This window comes from Entelurus aequoreus, linkage group LG18 (genome assembly GCF_033978785.1).
Source record: "Entelurus aequoreus isolate RoL-2023_Sb linkage group LG18, RoL_Eaeq_v1.1, whole genome shotgun sequence".
In the NCBI taxonomy this organism is placed as follows: Eukaryota; Metazoa; Chordata; class Actinopteri; order Syngnathiformes; family Syngnathidae; genus Entelurus; species Entelurus aequoreus.
Genome location: NC_084748.1, coordinates 30,962,843 through 30,988,477, shown reverse-complemented (window position 1 = coordinate 30,988,477; position 25,635 = coordinate 30,962,843). Strand labels below are relative to the sequence as shown.

Here is a 25,635-nt window from a genome sequence, read left to right as displayed (position 1 = left end):
TCTACAATTTCAGAATGTACTTGTTCTGTTTTTAAACAAAGAAAACAATCTGAAGTTTGTCTATATTTTTAAGTTATCGTGCCGTGATTTTACCAGTCCGGCCCACTTGGGAGTAGATTTTTCTCCGTGTGGCCCCCGATCTAAAATGAGTTTGACACCCCTGATATAGAGTGTATCTCTTAGGGACCTATAGGTCCCTAAGATATATAGATATCTAATGTATTCATACATTGTTTATGTAGGATATACGCATGTATATATAACCTAATAATACTGTTTCTTCAATTTAAAAATAGCTGACCGTTTTTTCCCCCCTTCCCTGGGATTATATTCCCAGTTTTGATCTCGGACGTCTGGTCACTTATAGCATATAAGAATATTCTATTACTGTTAAGCAAACTATGAATAATAAAACACGCCAAAACATATGTCCTTTATCATAGCTACACGTATGGCAAAAAACAGCGTGAAAATCAGTGGTATTCAGTGAGGTAAGATTAATTAAATGCGCTGACAGTTCATTGCTCCTGCCAAATGAATTGCACTGAGTGGAGCGGATCACCACTCCAAGATGGCGGCCCCGCGTTTCGTCAGCGCCAGTAGGCAGTAGCGGTCGATGCTGCGTACCCTTATAAATTGTCTATGGCTGCTTCCGTCTAGTGGAACATACTGCTTCCGTGTTGTTGGGGCTCGTTTCAACTGTAACGTCTCGAACTTTTATCCACTCAAAATATAAATTTACTCTAAATAAATGTATTAAGGTACAAATATAAATGATCATTACCAACTTAATACTTTTGATAATGTTAGAATTTTGGCTGTGCAGCATAAAATCGGCAGCAGCGCTAAGTAGCATTTGGTGTACTAGCGCCATCTACTGTTGTGGAGAAGAACGTCACATTAGAGAGGTATTCAACTTTTAATTCTTAAGAGGCAATAGTCTTATACTGTACTACAAGTACACTGGAGCTTTATTTTAATCATACTCATTTATTTATTTATCTTTTAAGAAAGTGATAAAATAACTAAACATGGACATTTTAAAAAACTATGTATATGAAATAACCACAAATATAAATGTACTGAGCAAATATTCTTAAATTAAATTCTAATTAAATTATTGTTCGCTAAAATGGTAGTACTTCATATAAGTATTATTTTTACACCATTGCCTTAACATACTTAAAAATAAAGTGTAATGAGTGGGATTTGTGAGTTACAGTATATATGCACAGAAAGATAATTTGTTCTTGTCTCTTTTTTACATTTTCACCACATTGTACCACTGCAAAGTTCTGCAGTATTTTTTTTAAATTATTACCTCTCTGAAAGTTGGGCAGCACGGTGGAAGAGGGGTTAGTGCTTCTGCCTCACAATACGAAGGTGCTGAGTAGTCTGGGGTTCAATCCCGGGCTCGGGATCTTTCTGTGTGGAGTTTGCATGTTCTCCCCGTGACTGTGTGGGTTCCCTCCGGGTACTCCGGCTTCCTCCCACCTCCAAAGATATGCACCTGGGGATAAGTTGATTGGCAACACTAAATTGGCCCTAGTGTGTGAATGTTGTCTGTCTATCTGTGTTGGCCCTGCGATGAGGTGGCGACTTGTCCAGGGTGTACCCCGCCTTCCGCCCGATTGTAGCTGAGATAGGCTCCAGTGCCCCCCGCGACCCCGAAGGGAATAAGCGGTAGAAAATGGATGGACCTCTCTGAAACTGAAAGTATCAACCAATTAAAATTTAGTATTATATTTGTAAATATACAAAAAAGTAACTATAATACAGTTATTTTATTGGTTCCTTTTTAACTGTGTAGGCATACCTAAAAAATGTATATTAATAAAAGCATCCAAAACAATGTGGCAAAGGGAGGCTGGATGTGTTTTTATTTAAATATAAAAACCCTAAAGCCAGACAGTACGTCTTTTCACAATTCTCAACAGCGTGTTTTGCAAATAAGGTGAGAAAGTCTCCCTTTCAGATAAAAAGGTAAGAAACGACCGACTTGACATGAGGAAATTATAACGATTGAGGTTGGTAATAAACCATGATCATGGTCAGTTCATATTCACAATCCAAAAAAAAAGGGAATACACTAATGAATATGCTGATCATAATAACCCTTTGGCAAAAACTGCACTGAGACTAAAAGTTACCTCTGGATATCATTGATCACTACTGTCCAGAAAGCCTATCGGCAAAAAAACTAAGAATAAAAATCATTTTGGAGCCTAGACACAATCTTTACAATGTCTCTTCTCTAAACTGCCTGAGACTTCCAACAGTGAGATCCCAAAACAGAAACGACTCCAAGGAAGAAATGCTGCCTTAGACAAGACATTTGGCGCAGCGTTGACTTTAAAAATGGAAAATCTCTAAATACAAAACATCAAGTGCTAAAATAATCAGCTAGGGTTATCATGTATGCATACAATTTATCTTAGCGGTACAGTTTGACCTGCAGCTTTGCTGAGCCTTGCTTCCAGGTAGGACACACGACTACAAGATCCTCAGTCTGTTTACACCCTCACCAAAAGACATCAGCGATTCACTTCTACTTTGTCCATATTTGGTTGACTTCAAGTTGTAAAAACTTGTTTACCTTGTAATATTGGGTCTGTTTGGGGTCAGGCGCTGTGCTGACTGCATGTCTAAGCACCAAAAAGGTTGGAAAGTTTATTGAAAAGGGAGGAAACAGAACAAAAACTCCCTCCTGACTAATAGTCCCGTGCATTGAGCCTGCATCAGTCTGTCAGAGCGCTTTTTGTCCTCTTGCCCTGCTTCCCCGCACTGGAGGTCAAAGTGTTGCCGTTGCAGCTCCCTCCCGCTGCCGTCGGAGTCAGCTCCTGCTGCTCCTCCGTGTCCGGGAGCTCCTCCTGGATCTGTTTGAGGCGCACCATGGCTCGGTCGATGGTGGCCGTGCCCACCAGGTTGAAGTCGTGCATGCTGACCAGGTGCAGCAGGAAGTTGCGACAGAGGTTGCGGCGGACAATGTGCTCACCGCAGCTCTCCACAAACAGCATGATGGCGTGGTTCATCTGGTTGTCAGCTATGAAGCTGCCAGAATGAGAGAACACAAGCGATTTAATGTAATGTTCCCTATTTTTCTGATACAGAAAAAAACAAAACAAACACATAAGGCTAATTTAGAATCTCAAATTAGCACATTTATTTCATTTCTTATTTTTTTTCATATTCATTGATTAAAAACAGGATTCTAACACAGGTCAACTTACTTTTATATCTCCAATTACATGTTTAATCATAAAAACGAGCTGATTAAAAATGATACATTCTTCTACCTATTAATCATAGTCACAAAATAGCAATGCAAAACATCAAGAGATCTGTTAACAGAGCTTTATGAAAGTCTATAGTTACATACTTATGAACATGTCAATCAATAAAAAAAGCAATATCATCTCTGTAAAGGGCAGAATTGTGCCTATTTGGGGTCTGGAAAGATTGTGCAAAAGTACCTAATGGTGTGGTCTGTGAGCGCAGGCGAGGAGTTGGTGTCAACATACCCGTGCTGCATGACGTGAAGGTTCCATAGCTTCATAACCTCTTTCTCGCCTTCATTGACATCGGTGAACTCATCCAGTTGCTACATGAATATCAGAACAGACAATTAAAAAGATAAATATTGTTATAACATTGCTGCGAATAAGATTGTTAATTGAGACAACTTATTCAGGTGAATTTGTTAATAAATGTAGTCAATTAAATGAAGCTGCCACAGTACAGTGGAATCCGCTTTTGGATAGGACTATGTGTCGATATAAGTGGTTGCCAACAGGAACCAAATATAAAATCAAAACTCGCTGACCGTTGCCTGCACGTTTACTTGTGACTTTTGTCAGCGACATCAGGGAGGATTGGCAAAATCTTGTAACCTGCTTCACTATAATGATGAAGTTGACAATACTACAACATAGGTGAAATTTTTTTAGAAAAAAATAAAAATGACCACTTTGGAAAGTGGCAGGTCTGAGTCGGGGGTTCACAAAAACAATTGATTCACAGCCGAATCACGGTTTTATTCATTCTGATTCTAAATACATTTTCAAAAATCTATTTAAAAAAAAAAATACACATACCTATATTCGAGGTTTCTGTGGTTTATCCGTTATACAGTGAACAATACCGGGGTAGAGCGGAATATATGTTCGGTGAGGAAAAAACATGGAGGCTATTTCATCCCTACAAGAATGTTTCGCAGGTTTCTCTGCGAAACATTCAGTTTATTCCGTTTTATATGAATGACGTTTTTTGACCTTTAAACATTTATTTTACCACTACAGTTTGTGATCTTTTTATGTCAAATATCATTGTCAAATGTTCGTTAATTAAATGCAAAAATCCTCACAATTTATAGCTGGGTTGCAATCACGTGACCTAGAGGTACATCCAGGTTTCAGGCAATGGTCTAGATCTCCATTTGCTACTGTTTATTTACCTGACTCAGTGCAGATTTGGGAGTATTTTGAAAGGTTTAGAAGCAAAAATAAAAGCCATCATGAAAAACATATTTAAAATTGGATGGAGATGTATTTTACACTCTTAAGAAAATTGTATTTTTGAAAAGATAACCATTTATCACCACCAAGAGGTTAGTTGCTGCTCGCAACGACCTCCCTTCATTTGACCCTAATGGTATTTAGAAAATACAAGCTTGAAGGCACATCATGTCTTTACATCTAAGGTGTCCACAAATTAAGCATTAATCGGTGAAAGACAGAGTTGGACTTATTCGTGCAGTGTTTCCCACACATTCATTTATTTGTGGCGGCCCGCCACGAAAGAATTACGTCCGCCACAAATAAAACAAAACATTTTTTTTTTTTTTTTGTCCTGTCCAGCTTCTCAGGCAAATCATATAGTTGATGTAGATGCCCATATAGGCTGTTCAGATTTACTTTACAAAAGAGAAGTGTAGGATACTTCTCTTGTTGCCTTATTTGTATTTGACCACTACTGTTTTCTGTTTATTTGTTACTGACTGTGGCAGGACACCTCTGCCTCTGTTTCACTTTATGTTGCTGGTAAATAATATGGTTGTAATGGTAGGCTAAAGTTAAATTATTTAGTATGCACTAGTTAAAGGGGCAGAGCTTTAAGAGACATTTTAGCTTTTATATTTTATAAGATATATTTTTTGTAAGAACCACAATTAATAAATATATTTCAGTGAATAACTTATTGTTCAAATCTGTATATAAATATGTACATAAAGTGTTGTAATTATATTGTAAAATGGATGGACGTTGAAACAAAACTTATTATTAATTAGTAAGTATACATTTTTTGAGCCTTTTTAGAGAAAATCTTATCATTGTAGTAAATTATGCAAATTACTCGATGATGTCATGGTGACCACGCCATAGCCACGCCGCCACAGGTATCTTGGCAGTTTATGGGAAACACTGTCGTGCATCGCTAAGTACAGTACCTGATTGACATAAGTGCCGTGCTGCTGTGATTGTGGCGCAAATGAGAGAAAGGACAAGTTTGTTTGCAGTTGACTTCCTGCTACAAATATTAGTCTCATCTACAATTCATGTCTGCAGTTGTTTTTATGGTGTGGAGTATATAGTTTGTCTCATTATTAAGTTGTATATGTCCCTGTTATTGAGCAAGAATCTTTGCTAGCGATATCACGATTCAGTTATATTTAGGCATACCAACCACATAAGAACACAAACTAATGTGATCTCTTGTCTTTTCTTTACACGTAGTTCTGCTCTCAAACATTACTAATATAGTAGAGAATAAACTTGATTGCATCACAGCAATTTTGTCCAACAAATCAAATGGTCAAACATTTTACAAAGTGATCGCTGCAGGCACAAGCGGTCCGATTGTATTCCAAAAGATGATGAAAGTGATTGTTTTTAAGACCCATTTCCTTCCAGGCATTTTAGTTTTTTCCCTGACTTTATTACCTTTATGAACCCCTTCTTTTCGGGACTATATGAAAGCTCTATTGAAACGATTGGAACACCCAAGAACAGAACAGCAATACAGCATTTTCTGCTCAAACTCTACACTCACTCTCACTTGTTTTAATGCTATGCTTCAGCTGCTTGACCATCGTGTAAATTACGGTAAGCTGCAAAGAACATCGGATATGACGTCATATGCAACTCAGCCATAAGAGCAATACATCTTTGGACAATTGTGATCAGTATTTTAAGTCAAAACATAATTTTGTAAATGTACCAGTAAGTTCTTAAAATACATTATTGTTGTATAAGGTACTTTTTTGAAAGCTGTATTTTGTTAGCGCAGTCAGACCGGATGTTGTACACAGCGCTGTTATTGTGAAGGGGGGAAGTGTACTGCTGTTCTGAGTTTGTAGACGATTTGAGGCTGTAAAGAAAAGAAAAGAAAAAAGAGCCTCTCAAAGTGCGAATGCTGTCCTGTTTGTACGTTGATCTTACATAGATTGTGTCGTTCACAAAAACACAAGCAGATGAGATGTGTTGTGGGTGTATGGATTGTTTTTGTAGTTTAGTCGGTGTTTCAAGTACCCGTCTTGACACTGTTTAGTTCAGGACTTGGGGGTTGAGTGTTTCGGAATGAATGAGTGGTCCCGGACACATTATTTTCCCCAAACAAATGTTCCTTCTCCTCACAATGACAGCATTTCAATCTCATGTATGTCAATTCCTGCAATATTCTGCGTGTAACAGCAAATTCCGTTTTATTTGCCAATTTTGTAATTCTGTCAGCGATTAACGCGGAAATCATAAGGCCTTACTTTTTTGTTAAGTTGAGTGATTATTTAATAGGCATACTAGCACTGTGTCAAATAAAAAGTAGCTACCATGGCGAGATCCCAAACTTTTAGCAGAGGTGGTCTTTTTTTTCACTCATACGCTCACTCATTCCTTTCACCGCTACAAGCTCAGGAATTTGCATTTACATTGCAGATTAGTTTTTTTTTCGATAATATTTTCATTATCGTGAGAAGCGAAAATCTAAATTGAGAGTACATTTCGATTAACCAGCACTACTGGTTACTCTTTGCTGAAACTATGGTAGGTTTCAGTTAGACTTTTGCTAAAGTGTACAAAACATGTACCGTATTTTCCGCACCATAAACCGCACCTAAAAACCACAATTTTTCTCAAAAGCTGACAGTGCGGCTAATAACCCGGTGCGCCTTATATATGGATTAATATTAATATTTATTTTCATAGAGTTTAGGTCTCGCATCTACGGTAAACAGCCGCCATCTTTTTTCCCCGTAGAAGAGGAAGCGCTTCTTCTACGGTAAGCAACCGCCCCCATAGAAGAGGAAGCGCTTCTTCTTCTACTGTAAGCAACCGCCAAGGTGAGCACCCGCCCCCGTAGAAGAAGAAGCGCGCGGATATTACGTTTCATTTCATTTGTGTGTTTCTGTAAAGACCACAAAATGGCTCCTACTAAGAGACACGCGTACAAGGTTCCACTGACTTTTGATATTCACGTGAACCGCACTGTGGATACAACGGGAGCACGTACGGTGAATATTCGCACCACATGGAATGAGAAGTCGTCCTACTGTGGTTCTAGCTTGCCATGCTAACGGCCAGAAACTTCCACCCACGGTGATATTCAAAAGGAAGACCTTGCCAAAAGAGAACTTTCCAGCCGGCGTCATCATAAAAGCTAACTTGAAGGGATGGATGGATGAAGAAAAGATGAGCGAAGAGACTGGGTGACTTTTTTCACGCAGCTCCGTCCCTGTTGATCTATGACTGCATGCGCGTCCACATCATAGATGGTGTCAAAAAACAAGTGAAGCACACCGAAGAAGAATAATTCGAGGGATTTGTGGATGAGTAATAAATTCAGAAAGTGAGCTTTAAATGTTTATTTTGTGTGTTGTGTGACACTAACGTATGAGCAACGTTGAGTTATTGATGTTGCTATTGCTCTGCACTATTTTGAGTGTTACTATTTTTGTGATTGCACATTTGCACATTACATTTTGGGAGTGAACAGAGTTGTTAGAACGCTGGTTTGTAATATATTATTAAAGTTTGAATGACCTATCTGACTGTTTTTTTGACATTCCCTTTAGCGTAGCGTAGGTGCGGCTAATAACACGGGGCAGCTAATAGGTAAACAAAGTTTTGAAATATGCCATTCATTGAAGGTGCGGCTTACAACACGGGGCGGCTTATGGTGCGGAAAATACGGTATTCTTTTTTTGTTGCACTACTTCACATTCAAACTAGCCTTGCGTCGTGGTTAGCATGTTCTCCTCTCCCCTCCATGTGTGTCCGCACTAGAGCTGCATTAAGTCCGTTGATATTTGGACATTTGAGCATTGATTCAGCACTATCCACATTCTAATCATGATGCATCGGAAAATCGATCATTTTTCATAAAGCAGCTGCCTCCTGATGAATGTTGCCAAACTTAGCGTTTCCTCACCGTAGCGGTCTTCTCTCGCAGCCACTCTGGGTCTCTTTCATCCTCGCTGTCCACTTCCATCTCCTGGGGCCGCAGAGGCATGCAGCTGTCACTGTGGAAGTAGAGGCGGTTGTGTCCACTGACATAGGTCCTCTGCTGCTCCAACTCTCCATCCTCGGACTCTAGGAACTCTGACAGACTCGGCTTAGTCCTCTTGGGCCTGAAAAAAGACAAAGCAAGAACCAGTTAGTTAGTCTAACATTGATGTTACTAGGGATTTATATCGTTAGGATTTTATTGATACCGATACCAATATCGATATTCCTTATGAATACATCGGTACTGTATGTAATTTGTGTAAATAAAAAATGTATATATATATAAAAAAACATTTTCTATTAGCATTTGTATTCGATTATAATGACAAGAGTCAGTTGGATAAAAGAAAAACGATAGCAGTATCATTATTCCAGGCTCTTATTAGTATTCCTGGATTGACCCAATTAGGAACTTCTACAAAAAAAAAATACAGATACACGGTATACATCCCTACATGTTACACATGAAGCTTTTTTTATTGAAAACCAAACCATTTTACCTGCAAACCAGTATGTGGGTGACGGCGGTCCTCTTGACCGGACCGTTGCGACTGAAGGCGAAGCCCGGTTGGCTGTGGATGTCCTGAGGATTACCAACGTACGAGCCGTCATAAGATTCATTGATGGACACGTCTATCCTTGCTCCTTTGGGGTGAGGCTGGTTATTGATAAATACAGAAACAAATAACATAAATGCGTGGTCAAAGGACAACACAATGTATCTCACAAGACATCTGGATTTTAATAATACATTCTTATTCATACGTGGATAAAAATGGGGTTATGTGGCCGTTGATAGAAGAGGTGTACCAATACTTTGATTCTTAACGGAATTATGAATATCAATCAACATACACTATATTGCCAAAAGTATTTGGTCACGTGCCTTTACTCACTTTTGAACTTGAAGTGACATCCCATGGAATTGTCCAAAATGTTTTGGTACCCTGGAGCATTCAAAGTTCCTTTCACTGGAACTAAGGGGCCAAGCCCAACTCCTGAAATACCAACCCTACACCATAATTCCTCCTCCACCAAATTTCACACTCGGCACAATGCAGTCCGAAATGTAGCGTTCTCCTGGCAACCTCCAAACCCAGACTCGTCCATCAGATTGCCAAATGGAAAAGCGTGATTCATCAGTCCAGAGAAGGCGTCTCCACTGCTCTAGAGTCCAGTGGCGACGTGCTTTACACCACTGCATCCGACGCTTTGCATTGGACTTGGTGATGTATGGCTTAGATGCAGCTGCTTGGCCATTGAAACCCATTCCATTAATCTGCGTACTGTACGTGGGCTAATTTGAAGGTCACATGAAGTTTGGCGCTCTGCAGCAACTGACTGTGCAGAAAGTCTTTGCACTATGCGCTTCAGCATCCGCTGACCCCTCTCTGTCAGTTCACGTGGCCTACCACTTGGTGGCTGACTTGTTCCCAAACTCTTCACTTTTCTTATAATAAAGTTGACTTTGGAATATTTAGGAGCGAGAAAATTTCATGACTGAATTTGTTGCACAGGTGGCATCCTATGACAGTTCCACGCTGGAAATCACAGAGAGCGGCCCATTCTTTCACATATGTTTGTAGAAACAGTCTCCATGCCTAAGTGCTTGATTTTATACACCGGGCCAAGTGATTAGGACACCCGATTCTCATCATTTGGATGGGTGGCCAAATACTTTTGGCAATATAGTGTATGTTGAAAAATCTATTATTTTCAACGGTTGCAAAATCAAATTGGAGATTGCCCAGCCTTGTGAACAGATCATTGAAAGATAAGCTATTGGGCTTTAATAAAATAAACATGTTGTCAGTGAAGTTTCTTAGCAAGCAACACTAAAGCACAAAAACGTCATCAGCCTCCAAAAACTGCAGGCTGCCTTTGTTTAGTTGGTGAACTTTAGTGAAAGGAGTCAGCCATGCTTTGACTAGTTGGTCCTTGAAAAGGGATGAAGTGCTCATCGTCACAATACAGAGTACATACTCAAGACATCAGTAATGCAAATAAGAGGATGTTTCTTCTTATAAAAGTGCAAATTCAGTGCATACTCTATGCTGCATTCCAAGAAACTCTGAAGAAACAAATGTGCACTCAAACAACTAGAAAAGATGGTTTTGTACCTCACAGAAGTTGGAACTTGCAAATTGATGTCATCTGGCGAAATTAAATACTCTGGCATTACATAGCCAAAAGTGATGCCTAATGAGAAAGACTAGTAGTACAGTATAAACAAGAGCTAAACGATTTATGGAAAAAATCAGTTTGGTTAACCTGACACGGTTCGGATGATATGCGTTGTTCGAATCATGTTTTTTCTTTGGGTTACAAATCAGTTTGGAGAGTGAATGTGTAATTCTGATCATACGCATGCGCATAGTGAGGCAAAGGAGAAGCAGGAGAGTTGATAGGCATTTGTATTCTAAACATGGCGAGCAACTTCTGTCCAACTTTTTGGTCTTATGCTTTGGTTTGGGTTGTGGATATCAAGTCCTTGAATCTTGAGTCCAATGTATTAGGTGTAAACCAGGGGTCTCAAACTCAATTTACCTGGGGGCCACTGGATGCAGAAACTGGGTGAGGTTGGGCCGCAAGAGATTTCTTAAAAAAATCTAACATGCACTTTTTAATGAATTCACCTTCTTTGAATGGCTTTCCCGCCCTAGCAACCATCTCACTCACCATGTAGCTAGCTTTGACTGCTGCATCGCTCTTTTCGCTTGCTTTCTTGACGAAATATTGTTGCCTCAGTAGACTGGTTTTAAAATTTGCAACCCGGTTCACTCTCTCATCTCCCTGGCATTTTGCATACCCCTCAGCATGTCTAGTTGTATAATGACGTTTCAAATTGTATTCCTTGTGCACCGCAACTTTCTCTGTATCAACTACAGAAAAGAGCTATAAGGATTATTCATAAAGTAGATTACTTAGAACACACTAACATATTATTTATTAATTCAGGTTTATTGAAATTACAGGAGCTAGTAAAGTTAGAGACATTATGTGTCATGTTTAAGGCTAAAAGTAAAACATTACCAGCAAATTTACAAAAAATGTTTGTCATCACTTCTGAGAATGAAGAGCATAGAAGAAAAGGTAATTTCCAACATCAGTTTTCAAGGACAACTTTAAAAAAAAGTGCATATCAGTGGTGGGGGTTAAACTATGGAATTCTCTTTACAATGAGATAAAAGATTGTAAAAATATATTCCAATTGAAAAAATATATAAAGACAGAACAATAAGATCATATGGACAGCCATAAGTGTTTACATTTTGCTTTATATTTATTATTTTACTTATTTTTTGCCTGGTTTTGTATTTGTTTTGTATCATCCCGTGAGGTGTATATTACTTTTGTTTTTTTTGTTCGGTTTGTACATCATGAAGTTTTGCACTTCTTGTGTTTTTTTGTTTGTTTTCGTTATATTTGGATGTAATTGTTGGTTTATATGATATCACTAAGTAAGACTACGTATTATGTTGAAGGGGGCAGAAAAATATAAGATTTTTCTTCATCCTGCTCCTTCTCAGGCATTGGTGTGTAAATGTATAATTGAATATTGAGGTATAATTGTCTCTCGATCAAAGATGCACATCAATGAAGGAGATAAATAAAAATTCTGGGTATTTGTTCTGTTGTGTTTAGGTGCGGATGTTCTCCCAAAATGTATTTGTCATTCTTGTTTGGTGTGGGTTCACAGTGTGGCGCATATTTGTAACAGTGTTAAAAAAACAATAAATAATGATAAATGGGTTATACTTGTATAGCGCTTTTCTACCTTCAAGGAACTCAAAGCGCTTTGACAGTATTTCCACATTCACCCATTCACACACTGATGGCGGGAGCTGCCATGCAAGGTGCTAACCAGCAGCCATCAAGAGCAAGGGTGAAGTGTCTTGCCCAAGGACACAACGGACATGACCAGGATGGTAGAAGGTGGGGATTGAACCCCAGTAACCAGCAACCCTCCGATTGCTGGCACAGCCACTCTACCAACTTTGCCACGCCGTCCCCAAAATAAATAAATAAAATAAATAAAATATGACCACCCTCAGTGTGACATGTATGGCTGTTCCTCAAGTATGTCTTGCTATAACTTGTGTGTCTGCAGAAGCCTCACACTGTGTCTGGGCCGGCACGTTGTTAGTATGGAGAAAAAGATGATGCGGTGACAGATTCTAGAGGACATTAAAGGCATTGCCATCACGGCACGCCCTCGATATTGTCGAGAGCCTTATACCACACCGTGATTGGTAGATTCTTGTTGAGAGCCTTATACCACACCGTGATTGGTAGATTCTTGTCGAGAGCCTTATACCAGACCGTGATTGGTAGATTGCTTCAGCTCCGCACACAACGCTGTCAAGTGCCATTCATTTTAAACTTGCGGGCCGCACTAACATTAAACTTTCATATTAAGGTGGGGGCCGCAAAATAACGCGTGTTTGAGACCCCTGAATCATAGGCACACAATTTAAGAACTGTAATGTCATTCTCAAGTTTGTATTCCTTTATGATCATTTTCCACACTTTAAGGGTCCATTTTACCCATGAGTTATCAATGTTATTTATGTGGGTCTGTAGGTTGTTATCAGCCAAGGTTGCTTGAATGGGGCTGGAGGGCATTTCTTCAATATTTTTTCATTGAGCAACATATGACGGGTTGCACCAGCATATCACTGCTCTCATCTGCGCTGCAAAATAATAATGTCTGAGGTAAGATAAACCCCACCCTCCCTTTTGTTTGGCAGTAAAGTTTTGAGACGAACCATTGGCCTTTTACTTTGCCATATAAACCTACATCTAATTTTGTCCCATTCATTGAATTAGTTTAGATTAATTTCTATTGCTAGGGTTTGAAATAAATAAAAGTCTTGGCAGTATATTCATTTTAATGGAATCAATTCTTCAACTAAGGCTAAAGAAAGGAATTAAGTTCCATTGTGCAGTTATGTCATCTATTTATTAAGTAGAGGTAAGACAAACCAGTGAAAGTTTCAAAAGAGCAGCCGTCAGAGCCCTACAACTGCTGCTGCTCGCCTGCAAAGCTAACAAAAAACGCTCAAGCTACCGAGAGTGAACTCTCTGACGTCACACATCACTAGGCAACAGGCGCTGCCTTTTAAAAGGCACACACACACACTACTCACATGACACTTATTTCAACTGCATTATGCCAGATATTTGAATTTTTTTTAAAGTAGCACAATAATTACTTTCCCTAGTAATTCATTACATTTATTAAAGAGTAATTCCGTTAGTAATTCAATTACTTTTTTGGTAAAGTAACAAGTAACCATAGTTAATGACTTTTTAAAAGTAATTTTCAGAACACAGCCTTTCACACAGTATCATCAGGTTGGTGTTCCTGGCTAAAATCTTTGTGTGTATGTCCTATAATAATGTCAAACATTATTATAGGACATACACACAATTATTATTTTCAGGTTGCTTCTGACATTTAAACCAGGGCACTTTATTTCACATGTTGTTGTTTTGTGTTTTTTAGATGAAGAATTGAGCATAGTTTAATGTTTAGATGTTAAGAAGATTGGTGATTATATTTGACTTTTCTTATATTATTTTCAAGGTTTTTTCTTTTTTCTTATCTCAAAACACCTCTTAAGTTGGGATCCTATGATGCAAAACCTACTTTTCTTACTGTTGGTACCTGTATTTTGTGTATTGTACGAAAATTTAAAATCAATGCATGGTGAAGATATTTAGTTACGTCATGGATACTTTTATTTATGGCGTAAATTTATGGGCCTAACTATGTCGGGATATGATTTCTGATCCATATCGCCCAGCCTTACACTTGTGTTAGCGACAGTGCTTGCAGTTTAGGGATATTGATAATAATGAAATTGTGATATTCAAGACATTTCATTTTGCCACAAAAACATTTTTGTGCTACAAATTAATTTTAGTGCTAGTATTTTTTTCATTTAGTAGCACCTTTTAATCATGAAAATACCTCACAAATTTACATTTAGCTTAGCTGGCTTCATCCTTTATGGGTGATGGTATCTTTCTAGTAGCTATGGTGTGCAACAGGTAGTTTCCCTCAACACGGCGCACCTTGACAGTCTGTTTTGGTTTGGAACGCTCAAGATTAACGTGGCGCGCTATATTACTCCACCAGAGGTTATGCTTTCGCCAGCGTTTGTATGTTTGTTAGCAACATAACTCAAACAGTTATTGGGATTTTGAAAACAAAATTTAATTCAATTGTATTTACAATCCGCAAAGTATGTGAAAATAACGTTTAAACATACAAAATACCACAAATACTTCAGCTTTTTCCAGAAATTGACAACACAGTAGTACCAACTGCACTCTGACCATGTTATCATACTGAAAAAGTCATACAGAAAATTCTCAAAAATTTGAAAGAGATGCGCTATTTATCATTCACAATCCCTATGTAAGACATGAACACATATATAGCCAGAGATGGAGACAAACACACACAACCGAAGACAGTGTGAGTGTCAGCAGCAACTTTTAACCCTTCGTCTGGGTTCAAATTAATTCTTCATCTGAATGGGAATATATGGACATCCTATCAGTTGTCATCGAGGTAAGAGCAGACATTGTACAGCAAGCTATCGTTTTATTATGTTTGTAGTTTGTATTTCTTGTTTAGCACTTACCAATACTGCTACATGATGCTTAGTGTTTCACTAAAGCTGGGTCTGTTTAGCAGAGCTTCTAAAACTTGTAGCTCATCCTCCTTATATTTAGGATTAAAAATATAAGGTTCTGAACAATCATTTGTCCCAAAGTAGTCGTTAATTGCTCCCACAAAGTCTTCATGATTTGCATTGCTGTTGGTGATGAAGGGATCTGCGGTTCTTACATCTACGTCATGCGATCACATGTCTGGCTCTCTCATTATCTCTCAAAATGGCTCGGGAAACTCGTGAGATTGATACTATCTTGATCATATCTTTTCACTTGCATGCTTTGTGTGTCTTTTGATGTCATGCATTAGATATATACGATAATAGCGTCATTATAGAGGCAACTTGTTTTTCGACTCTACTGGTACTTAAACCAATGTGTAAGGCATACCATAGGGCTTAGATTGGGGGGGGGGGGGGGGGGGGGGGGGGGGGGGGGTCCAAATGTTTTAGGGGGGACATTTTGATAGTTTTCATTTTTAAAAACCAATACAATACATGGATGTCTTTAAAGCAAAGAAAAGGTCTGTATGTCAGCTTTGGGTTAATAGCATTGAGATTTCAAGTTTTTTCTCATTACATTACACACATTTTTCTTTTATTCCACTTTTTTTTTAGGAAGAGTATTTTAAGAATTGGTTTATGGCGGTTAGTGGTGGGCTACACTTTGGACACTTTGGGTCAAACCATTATTCACATTTTTTCACATTACAACTCCTGTGAACAGTGGCGATCCACTGTATATGGAATATTTTTTTGCTGAAAAGTGGTGTGCACAAAATCATTTGGTTAAATGTATAGGCCTATGCCGATAACAAATTTTGCTTGACGATATATTTATCAACAAATTATGGCCTAAACGATTATTGCCATGATTTTCATGAGACCAAACTAACCATTAATTTAATGATAATACATCATAATAATACATGTATATTATTTCAAATGTAATAAACTTGTATTTCTTGGGTGTTTTACGTTGAAATTGCAATTAAAATTTTTAAATCTCCAAGTTAAATAAAACAAACAAATAACACTTGAACAAACACTGCAACTAAAAGCAATGATATATATTTAAGGAAGGGATGGGGGGCTCAAATATACACAACCCATCCACCCATCCATCCATTTTCTACCGCTTATTCCCTTCGGCCATAACAATAAATAAAATAGTTAAACAAAGTTGCACTTCAATATTGAACATGTAGGCAATTGACAATCATGTTAGGACCTTCTTAAACACAAGTGCAAAGTAACAATATAAATACTACAGTTTAAACAAATATATTAACAGCTCATGAGCAAAACAAAATTAAGTTTGGCAGATTCAGAGTGACGAACACCAACATGACAGCACTTTTAAAAATGCTAGTCTTACAAGAGTATTAAATGGCAGCATGTCTTTGGCGATGTATTTGACCACATTTTCTGTGAACGCACACTATTTTGCACTGTTTTGTTTACACTAACGGTAACTGACCTATCACCCGGCTTCTTCACCAAACGAGAAGTGAGTGCCAAGTGAGTTTGAACTGTCGAGTGGTTGTAATTGAAGTGGGTGTTGTTGTATTTGCGCACATTCGGCAAACTGGCTCCTTGATGTTGATAGTCTCATCTTGTTCCAAAAATGTAAACTGAAATATTCCCACATTGGTGCGGTGGCATTTGGTTTTGTGATAATTTTGTCCATGTTAGCTGCTAAAGGCTAACTAGTTGCACTGTGTGATGCTAGCAGGCCAGCTGCCCTGCGTCGCTTTACAAAAAGTCAAAGATATTTAATGAGGGCAAGATAATTCACCCCCATCTGCTCATTCCATAATGGTACAAATGCGCACAGCTGCAAAAAGCGTGAATGCTCTTGAAGCATGCGCACGGTGATTGGTCGGTGCTGAAAACTTACCAACATTATTTTTCATTTATCATCGGTTAATTGACTTTGAATATCGGCCCAGGCCTAGTTTTTAGAATATATGTCAAAGTATGTTATCAGGAATGCTGACTTTTAGATATTGACTCTCAAAACATTCTTATCCTAGTGCAGTTGTCAGCCTTGTTTTTGTTAGACTGTACGTGCAGAATCTTTACATGACTTCCAGCACACTGGAAAGCAGCAATAGCATCTGCAACTTGATACGACAACACTGTGCCAAGTTTCTTACCACATAGTTGAAGATGAAGCGTGAGTGGGAGAGTTTGAGGTGTTTAAGGAGACTGTAGAGCTTGCTGCAATTCAGCGTGCACCAAGGACAGTGAAGATCATCTCTCGCCTCCGTCTGCTGCCGTGTGTTGTTGTTGTACAGGAACTAGTCGAGAAAAGGACCAATCAAACTTGGGGTCATATTTTGGTGGCTCTATTCAGTCTGCTCTAATGTGACGTACCTGATAAAATATTCTTAGTTTCTGCCGCGGCTCATAGGGGACATGCTCTTTTCTCGTGTGGATGTCCGTGCCAATGGACTCTTTTACTGCTGACAAACACATGGAGAAGTTGTTTACCCAATCATAAAACACACTGACTGAGATGTTTTAAGCTTTATCAAAATGTAAACATAAAAATGCACTGCGGTCCTTATCGGTGACATCCGTCATTGCGTTAATCAGTGAGCTATTTATTATGGCTTGGTTCAAAAGGTGTGACTTTACTGCCTGTTATATTTGGACCAGCATACCTGATGAGTGTGTGTTGAAATCCTATTTACACAAGTTTATATGGCCATTGTGTCTTACTCATCGGGGCCGCCCTATGGTGGCTGGTCCTGGTCTCCATGGGTCCAGAGGTGTCAGAGTTTCGAGTAGCCAGAGGTTTCGCTACAGGGGCAGTGGACTTCCCGCTGGCCTCGCCTGTCCAACGTAGAGTAAATTGCAACGTGGGTCCCTGAGAAAATGTTTCAAACGGTGGCAGCCGCTGAAGAAAAAGATAGGAATTATGTATAATTATGATTTTAAATCACTTGACCACAACGCATTGGTTAAACGCTTCCAAGCTCCTCACCTTCCCATCAAGAATAGTTTCCCACGTAGCTCGCTTCTTGCTCACAGGACTGTCCTCCATCCCCTGCATTGACACCTCGTACTCCCCGTCCAGCAGCTGCAACCTCCTGTGGGCAACAACAACAGCTATTTACACTCACCGGCTACTTCAATAGAAACACCTGCATATAATCTCGTGTGATTTTATGCATAGGCCTGGGACGATAGGCAATTAATATAACGACAAACAACAAATAAACTTGATAACTTTGCCAGCCTCAATAAATGACCACATTCATTTGTTTTCTTCGTCTTTCGCTTTCTCAAACAGGGTGCAAGAAGGTCCACTCTGTGCATCGCTCTCAGCATTTTTCAAAAACAGAAGTAAAGAAACAGAGTAAATCTTCTTGTCACAATCTTTGTCTCGGTGAGGGGAGGCGGGGCCGTTAGCTTACAAACAGGACACACGGACAGAGAGATTCGCAAGATGCGCCTTGCGAGTGAGAAACTCCTCAAAGTAAAAAAAATCATGGAGAAAAAAATTTGATTACAAAGCCAAATGTTGGATGTGGGAATATTTGGGCATCAACTGAATGAGCAAGATGAGCCCATCAACACTGATGAATGAGCAAGAATGCCCGATTTCTTAGAAAATTATCGCAATAAAAAAGTTTTGAGGAAAAACACACTTCAAGATATTCAATATTTACTGAGGTGCATTTTTTGCTAACAGAGATTAAGTACATTTTATTTCAGTTTACTTACTTTGTATTATTGGCGCTTTTTGAATGGTTATTTACCTAATTTTATGGGCGGAATAGTAGAGCTCCCATTGGCTTTGCTGTAAGCGGACTTTTGTTTATTTAATATTTAGAATGCGTAAAAAAATACCTCCGTTATCATGTCTTTCATGATGATTGTGAACGATGGGCAAAATTCCCAAAAAAATTCAGTTCCCCTTTAATGTCATGGAGCTTTCAGCAGTGAAACTCACCTATTCTTATCAAAAACTGTCATCTGTGCCACATAGGTCTCTATAGCATCCCCCTCTTCTTTAAGGGTCGAGTTCCTCTTTTTTCTACTTGGAGTATCTGTCACATCTACACACACAAGAAGAACATACATGCGTCATTAGGTGTGCATCATATGAGGCTGGGATGTTGTCTTACCAATGTTCTCATTGGCTTCACCGTTAGCTAGGCCATTTGCATCCCTCCTCCCTGTGCGGGACACCCTGAAGAGGAGCGAGTAAGACTTGACCATGTGACTGTTGCTGGGCTCAAACTCATTGCTGGACACCACTAAGGAAGGACACGTGCCCAGCTTGGTTTGGTTGCTCTCGGGGTTCAAAGGCACCTGCTTTTTACCTGTAGGCACTTGCTTAATTGGACAGCTAACATCCTGCGAGGAGAAGAAGCAGCATGACCAAAACGTACACCTAAATGAAATTATATCAAATAGAGGGCAATTTACCAGGTTTAATTTGTACTCTTTGGAAATACATGTTAGCATGTCCTCCATACTGTATTTACGATACAGTTTACACTAGATCGTATATAATTTGCACTAGATGTATCATACTGTATACAATTCACAACTGTGTGTATCATGTCTTACAATATAATACACCATTTGTTACAGTGAGTACAATACCATTAACCATATAATACAGCGTTGCCTGTCCGTAACATACAATAAACAAGGGGAATCGTGATTACGAATCTGAAAGGATTAAAAAAAGGATCATAAACTGATATTAAAATAGAAATTTTTCAAGCCATCTCAGCGCTTTTCCCCAGCACGCACCGTTTGTCCTGTAACTACCTCCGTAGTGTTTGGTTCCAGCAAGCGGCAGGTGCAGCACGCTGCTAAAGTTAACAATATAGCTTTCTATGTTTGTAACGTTTAAGCGCAGAGGAAAGAAAAACAATTCAAGACCAGTCGATTGCATAGCATAAAAATAATAGACCTCAGCCTGCCATCCATCCTCACTATGACATTTGTCACACACCCAGCAGCCACAACTATATTGCAGTTCTGTGTAAAACACTGTATTGTGTGCCATTCCATCTACTACTGCATGTACCTTATCAGTTACCATCAAATTGATGGTAAGTGTTAAAGTACATGCAGTTATGGCTACTTTCAAAGAACCATGTCTAACAGTATGTATGAAAATTAACGTTTCATCACCGATATCACCGTTGCATACTCATTTGGTTATTATTTTTTTGGTAATTAACTTTGAAATCCTAAGACAAGGTGACAAGCAGATAGGTATTTGATTTTGATAACAAAAAAATGATTGTAATATCATGTTTCATGATCAGATAATATTAATGTTTAAAAGACATGCAATTGCATGCATTAGTTTTTACTGTCAAAGAATGATTACATTTAGGAAGAAAGATGAAGTGCTTTATAGACGCACATTATTTTCAGGCTTTCATGGGCCACAAAAAAACAAATGTGACAGGCCTCGGGTTTGACACCTGTACCATCAATAAAGTACTATCTATCTATCTATTGCGTATCCCATTCAACTCTGCATGTACAACATCCTCTGTAGCTTACCTTGCGTTTTTTATGGCAGACTTTGACAAGTAGCACCTCTAAAGAGACAGAATTTTGTTCATTTTCTGAATTCTGAGATGGCTTTTCTACAAGTAGGAAAGAGCACATTTGACAACATTAAGTCTATAACAAATTTAAAGATGTGAAAAAGAAATAATGCCTGCATACCATCCTTATGGAAGAACCCAGTGAAAGTTAACTGCAGATGTGATGACAAGCTTGAAAAAAAAACCATACAATGTGTTGCAAAATAAAGTGACAAAGTTGGACAGCGTTCACAGAGAGCGAAATGTTACCTGGGAGATTCCTGCTCTCCCTTCATCTTCTCTACTGCCTGCAACATGTTATCCACTTTGAATGCTTTCCTGGCAACAAATAGAAAAAAACACACAGTTGAAATGTGTACATATTACAGTTATGAGACTAGAATGTACTTGAAACCATGTTTGCACCTTTTGGCATTTAATCGACCATTTCTGTGAGCCATGAAAGTGAGGGTCCTGTGCAAAAATATGGGCTAAAAAAGACATAATTACACAATTACTAAACAATCATTACATATTAAAATGAAAGGCTTGTAGAAACACCCCACTTACTGCAATCAAGTTCCTAGTGCGAAGAAATCTATATATCTGAGTCGGCTCTGGAAAAATAAGCAGAGAAGAAGGAGGAACATAAAAATAAAACAGTAGTCCTGAGCTATAAAAGTGAATCACTGGCGGCACTTTATTTTAATGTGAAAATCTGATTCTACCCTGCAATAACCTCAGTCGCCTGGCTTGGCTTTGCAGCATTTGTGACAACATTAGTTGTTTGGAATTACAATTGCATACCTTTAAATGTTAATGATACGTGGTGACGTGCCATTTCCACCGTTGATCATATTTGACAAGTTGTCTTATATCTTTTGAATCTAAGAGGGAGTGGAATAGTTGCGCATGCACAAATGATGAAGTTGTGTAAACCTCACTTCCCAACACATTAAGAGCTGTGCTTGACAGCCTGCTGCTCGTAGCTCACTGGCTAGCACTGCTCAACTTAACTCCATTAATGGGGATATGTGTTTGCTGGTGTGAAAGGCTGGACTGTGCGGAATGACAACTGCTACTATGGTGAAGTGACCCAGATTAAACTGTTTATTACATTGCATGAACCACATTTCCTAGTGCCTAAAGAGCAGTGCAAGACAATGAGTTGACAGTCAGTGTTTTTTTTTAGCTTTTGTTAGCACTGCTCGACCTAACCCCCAATCAGTGGCGATTTGTGGCCAATTGATCGAGTCAAGTGAGTGCAGGGTCAAATGTCCAGGACTACCAGGACAATTCAAACGCTCTGTACAAGAAGGGGCAAAGTCGCCTATAACTCTTGAAGCCACTGAGGTCCTTTGGATGTGCAGGTCACTACAGCACACTTTTTATAACACTGTGGTGGCTTCTGCTGTGTTCTACGGCATCTTTGCTGGGGTCGGGGCAGCATGATCAGAGAGACAGGCACAGACTTAAACAGAGTACGAGAACTGACTCCATCCTAGGCTGCCCACTAGACAACATTGAGGAGATGGCCGACAGAAGGATGTTGATGAAGTTGGCATCCATAATGTCCAGTCCCTCTCACTCCATGCATGACACAGTGGAGGTCCTGAGTGGCTCCTTCAGCATTAGACTGTTACATCCACAGTGCAGGAAAGAGCGCTACCGCAGGTCCTTCCTACCCACCGTTATAAGACTTAACAACGTACTTATGTGATTACTGTCAACTTTTTTTCTTGGTGTGCACTAAGGATGTTGAGATAGTGCTTTTTTATTTTATTTGTATCTATACCTCGTGCAATGTGTTATTTATTACTAGTTATAGTTTTCTGTCTTCTACTTCTACTGTGTGCACTGCCATCATATAATTTCAATCAATCAATCAAAGTTTACTTATATAGCCCTAAATCACGAGTGTCTCAAAGGGCTGCACAAGCCACAATGACATCCTCGGCTCAGATTCCACATCAGGGCAAGAAAAAACTCAACCCAATGGGATGACAATGAGAAACCTTGGAGGGGACCGCAGATGTGGGGACCCACTGTGGGATGAATAAAAGTCTATGTACCACAGTTCTGCACATTCTTCCCTATATGCTTTATTAAAAAACAAATCCCAACAATTGACTTAAAAAGTGATGTCCGCTACTTTCTGGTTCTGATTCGCGCTTACGCAACCTTTATAAATGAAACCCTAGATTTGACGGGTGGGGTAGCTTTGAATTTGTAAAATATGATCCATGCAAGACTTGACAATACAATTTATAGAAATATGTTATTACTAACTAAATCATGCTAAATATACATCAAAACATACATTACTTACAACAGAGCACAATATTAATTATATCTTATTTTTTTATCATTCTGGCCCTTGAACAAATGTGGCCGGTGACAATTGTTATAGTTGTTTACTTATTTAAGTTATGTGACCAAATCAAGTTACGGGCTATTTTTCTAACTTCAGTAAATCTGCATTCATAATTATGTCTCTAGGGCAGTGATTCTCAAACTGTGGTACGTTTATGTACCACAAGTGGTACGCGGGCTTCATCTATCCATCCATCCATTTTCGACAGCTTGTCCCGCTCGGGGTCGCGGGGGGTGCTGGAGCCTATCTCAGCTGCATTCGGGCGGAAGGCGGGGTACACCCTGGACAAGTCGCCACCTCATCGCAGGGCCAACACATATAGACAGACAACATTCACACACTAGGGCCAATTTAGTGTTGCCAATCAACCTATCCCCAGGTGCATGTCTTTGGAGGTGGGAGGAAGACAGAGTACCCAGAGGGAACCTACGCAGTCATTACTAACTAAACCATGATAAATATACATCAAAACATACTTACAACAGAGCACAATATTCATTCTATCTTAATTTATGATAATTCTGGCCCTTGGACAAATGTAGCTGGTGACAATTGTTATAGTCGTTTACTTATTTAAGTTATGGGCTATTTTTCTAACTTCAGTAAATCTGTATTAGTAATAATGTCTCTAGGACAGCGATTCTCAAACTGTGGTATGTTTATGTACCACAAGTGGTAGGTGGGCTTCATCTAGTAGCATACTTGCCAACCTTGAGACCTCCGAATTCAGGAGATGGGGGGTTGTTGAGGTGGGTGTATATATTTTCAAGTATTTCTTATATATATATATATATATATAAATAATCCTTTCATGAATGAGTATATCCATTCGGCCACCATGTTCAATGGAGAAGTTTGATCTACAAAATTTGCAGGCAGCATACCCCTTCCCCTTTGAGCTGTCCTGGATGAATTATTTTTTCCAATCATTTTGAACTTGCAAGCGTACTTCTTCTTCTTACTCGTCGTCGCCATGTCTCTTCTTCGTTCTTCTGCTTCGTCTCTGTTATGTTTTTGGACATTACTACTTGCCGTAGTTTTGAAGCAATGCATGACGGAAATCCGAATGTTGTGTGTCAGTGTATTAACGTGACGGCTGGAATAAACACACGCTGAGAAATAGCTCCGTGCCTGCCTACTTTATGGGTTATAGATAAACCTATGGATACTGGAGACCTATATAATAGTCTTCTTTTCAGGTGAGAGAGAACGCTAAAGGCAGTGCCTTTAAGGCACGCCCCCAATATTGTTGTCCGGGTGGAAATCAGGAGAATGGTTGCCCCGGGAGATTTTGGGGAGGGGCACAGAAATTCGGGAGTCTCCCGGGGAAATCGGGAAAGTTGGCAAGTATGTCTAGTAGTATGTAAAAAAAAATCACATGATTAAAGTACCCTGTTTTATTTTCCAGTATTCAAACACAGTGTTACTCAAACTGTGTGTGTTGATACAGTGGCCCAAAAATATACTTGATAAATAAAATCTATTCCTTATTTTTGTTATGAATACATAGGCTTACTTCGCTCCAGTATATTAATGTTGGTTATTATGGTTGTACTTGGGAGAGCCAGAATTGGTCTGAGACGTTCCTTGGTGAACAAAGTTTGTGAACCACTGGTGAAAAGTTAATAATGTTATGTCAACTAAGTGAAAATCAATACAGATTGGTTAATCACACAACTAACCCCTAATACATAACATTATGACAGCAATTTATTGAAAGGACAAAATGACAACGTGTCCAGGGCTGAACTCTCACTTTCGAAGGCCTGAAGGAAGAGCTCATGGTCGGCCTGAATCTGCTCCATCTTCGGCTTCTTCACGGAGTTCAACATCGCAGACGAGGCGGGGTACACGGCGCCGTTAGCTTTGCAACCCGCCCCGCTCATAATATAGCCGGAATTCTATGAGTGGGTGACACATATATGTAAAAAAATAAAGACAGAAATTTACAGAACAAGCAAGGTAGTCAAATTGTTAGCGCGTTAGCCTAGCTTAAGCACATTGCTAGCATGCTAGTTAGCTTCGGTACAGTCGGTCTGGCGTGAAAATAATAGAGTAATTCAACTTTGTAAATATCAAACTTAAATGTAAACAACGTACCCTGGCAGATGGCATTAATTTGTTAGCCTCGCTGCCCCCAGCCCAAGCCTGGAAGAATCAACAACGGAAAGCCATGAAGATAAGGGACGAGACGAGACGCTGGCTAGTTAGCTGGCGGGGCTAGCATGGTTCACTAGTAAATAAACCAGCCGTGCGCCCGGATCGATCCGTACAGCCACGGATCTGGGTGTGATTCCGAGATGGATGAAATAGTCTCGATGACATCAATAACGATGTGGTTTTTGGTTATTGCCGTGTGGCTTTCCTTCAGTTTGGAATGAACAACAGAGAATTGCTCATTTGTCAGCCAATGGGAGCCAAACTGAGGGAATGCGGAGCTGTGATTGGCTGGCGGACGCCGGAGATGACGTATCACCCGCTCGAGTTTTCTACAATTTTTGCGGGAA

At 39.3% G+C, this 25,635-nt stretch overlaps 1 protein-coding gene across 4 annotated transcripts; it reads right to left on the bottom strand.

The window, feature by feature from the left end:
• Positions 1–1,882: 1,882 nt before the first annotated feature.
• LOC133634015 (polycomb protein suz12-B-like) lies at positions 1,883–25,583 on the bottom strand. Of its 4 annotated transcripts, none has more exons than XM_062026912.1 (17): positions 25,229–25,583; positions 24,885–25,029; positions 21,325–21,371; positions 21,181–21,245; positions 21,025–21,093; positions 20,897–20,946; positions 20,729–20,814; positions 19,324–19,555; positions 19,149–19,254; positions 18,177–18,282; positions 17,912–18,089; positions 17,564–17,652; positions 17,344–17,487; positions 8,999–9,156; positions 8,422–8,620; positions 3,474–3,601; positions 1,883–3,051 (listed from the first exon to the last, which is right to left on the bottom strand). In XM_062026912.1, the coding sequence occupies exons 1-17, from the start codon at positions 25,241–25,243 to the stop codon at positions 2,739–2,741; spliced, it is 2,130 nt and encodes a 709-aa protein (XP_061882896.1). In that variant the 5' UTR covers positions 25,244–25,583; the 3' UTR covers positions 1,883–2,738. The 4 variants fall into 4 exon arrangements, with proteins under 4 accessions (XP_061882896.1, XP_061882898.1, XP_061882897.1 ...); XM_062026914.1 differs by having other exon boundaries at positions 3,522–3,601; XM_062026913.1 differs by having other exon boundaries at positions 17,564–17,649.
• Positions 25,584–25,635: the final 52 nt, after the last annotated feature.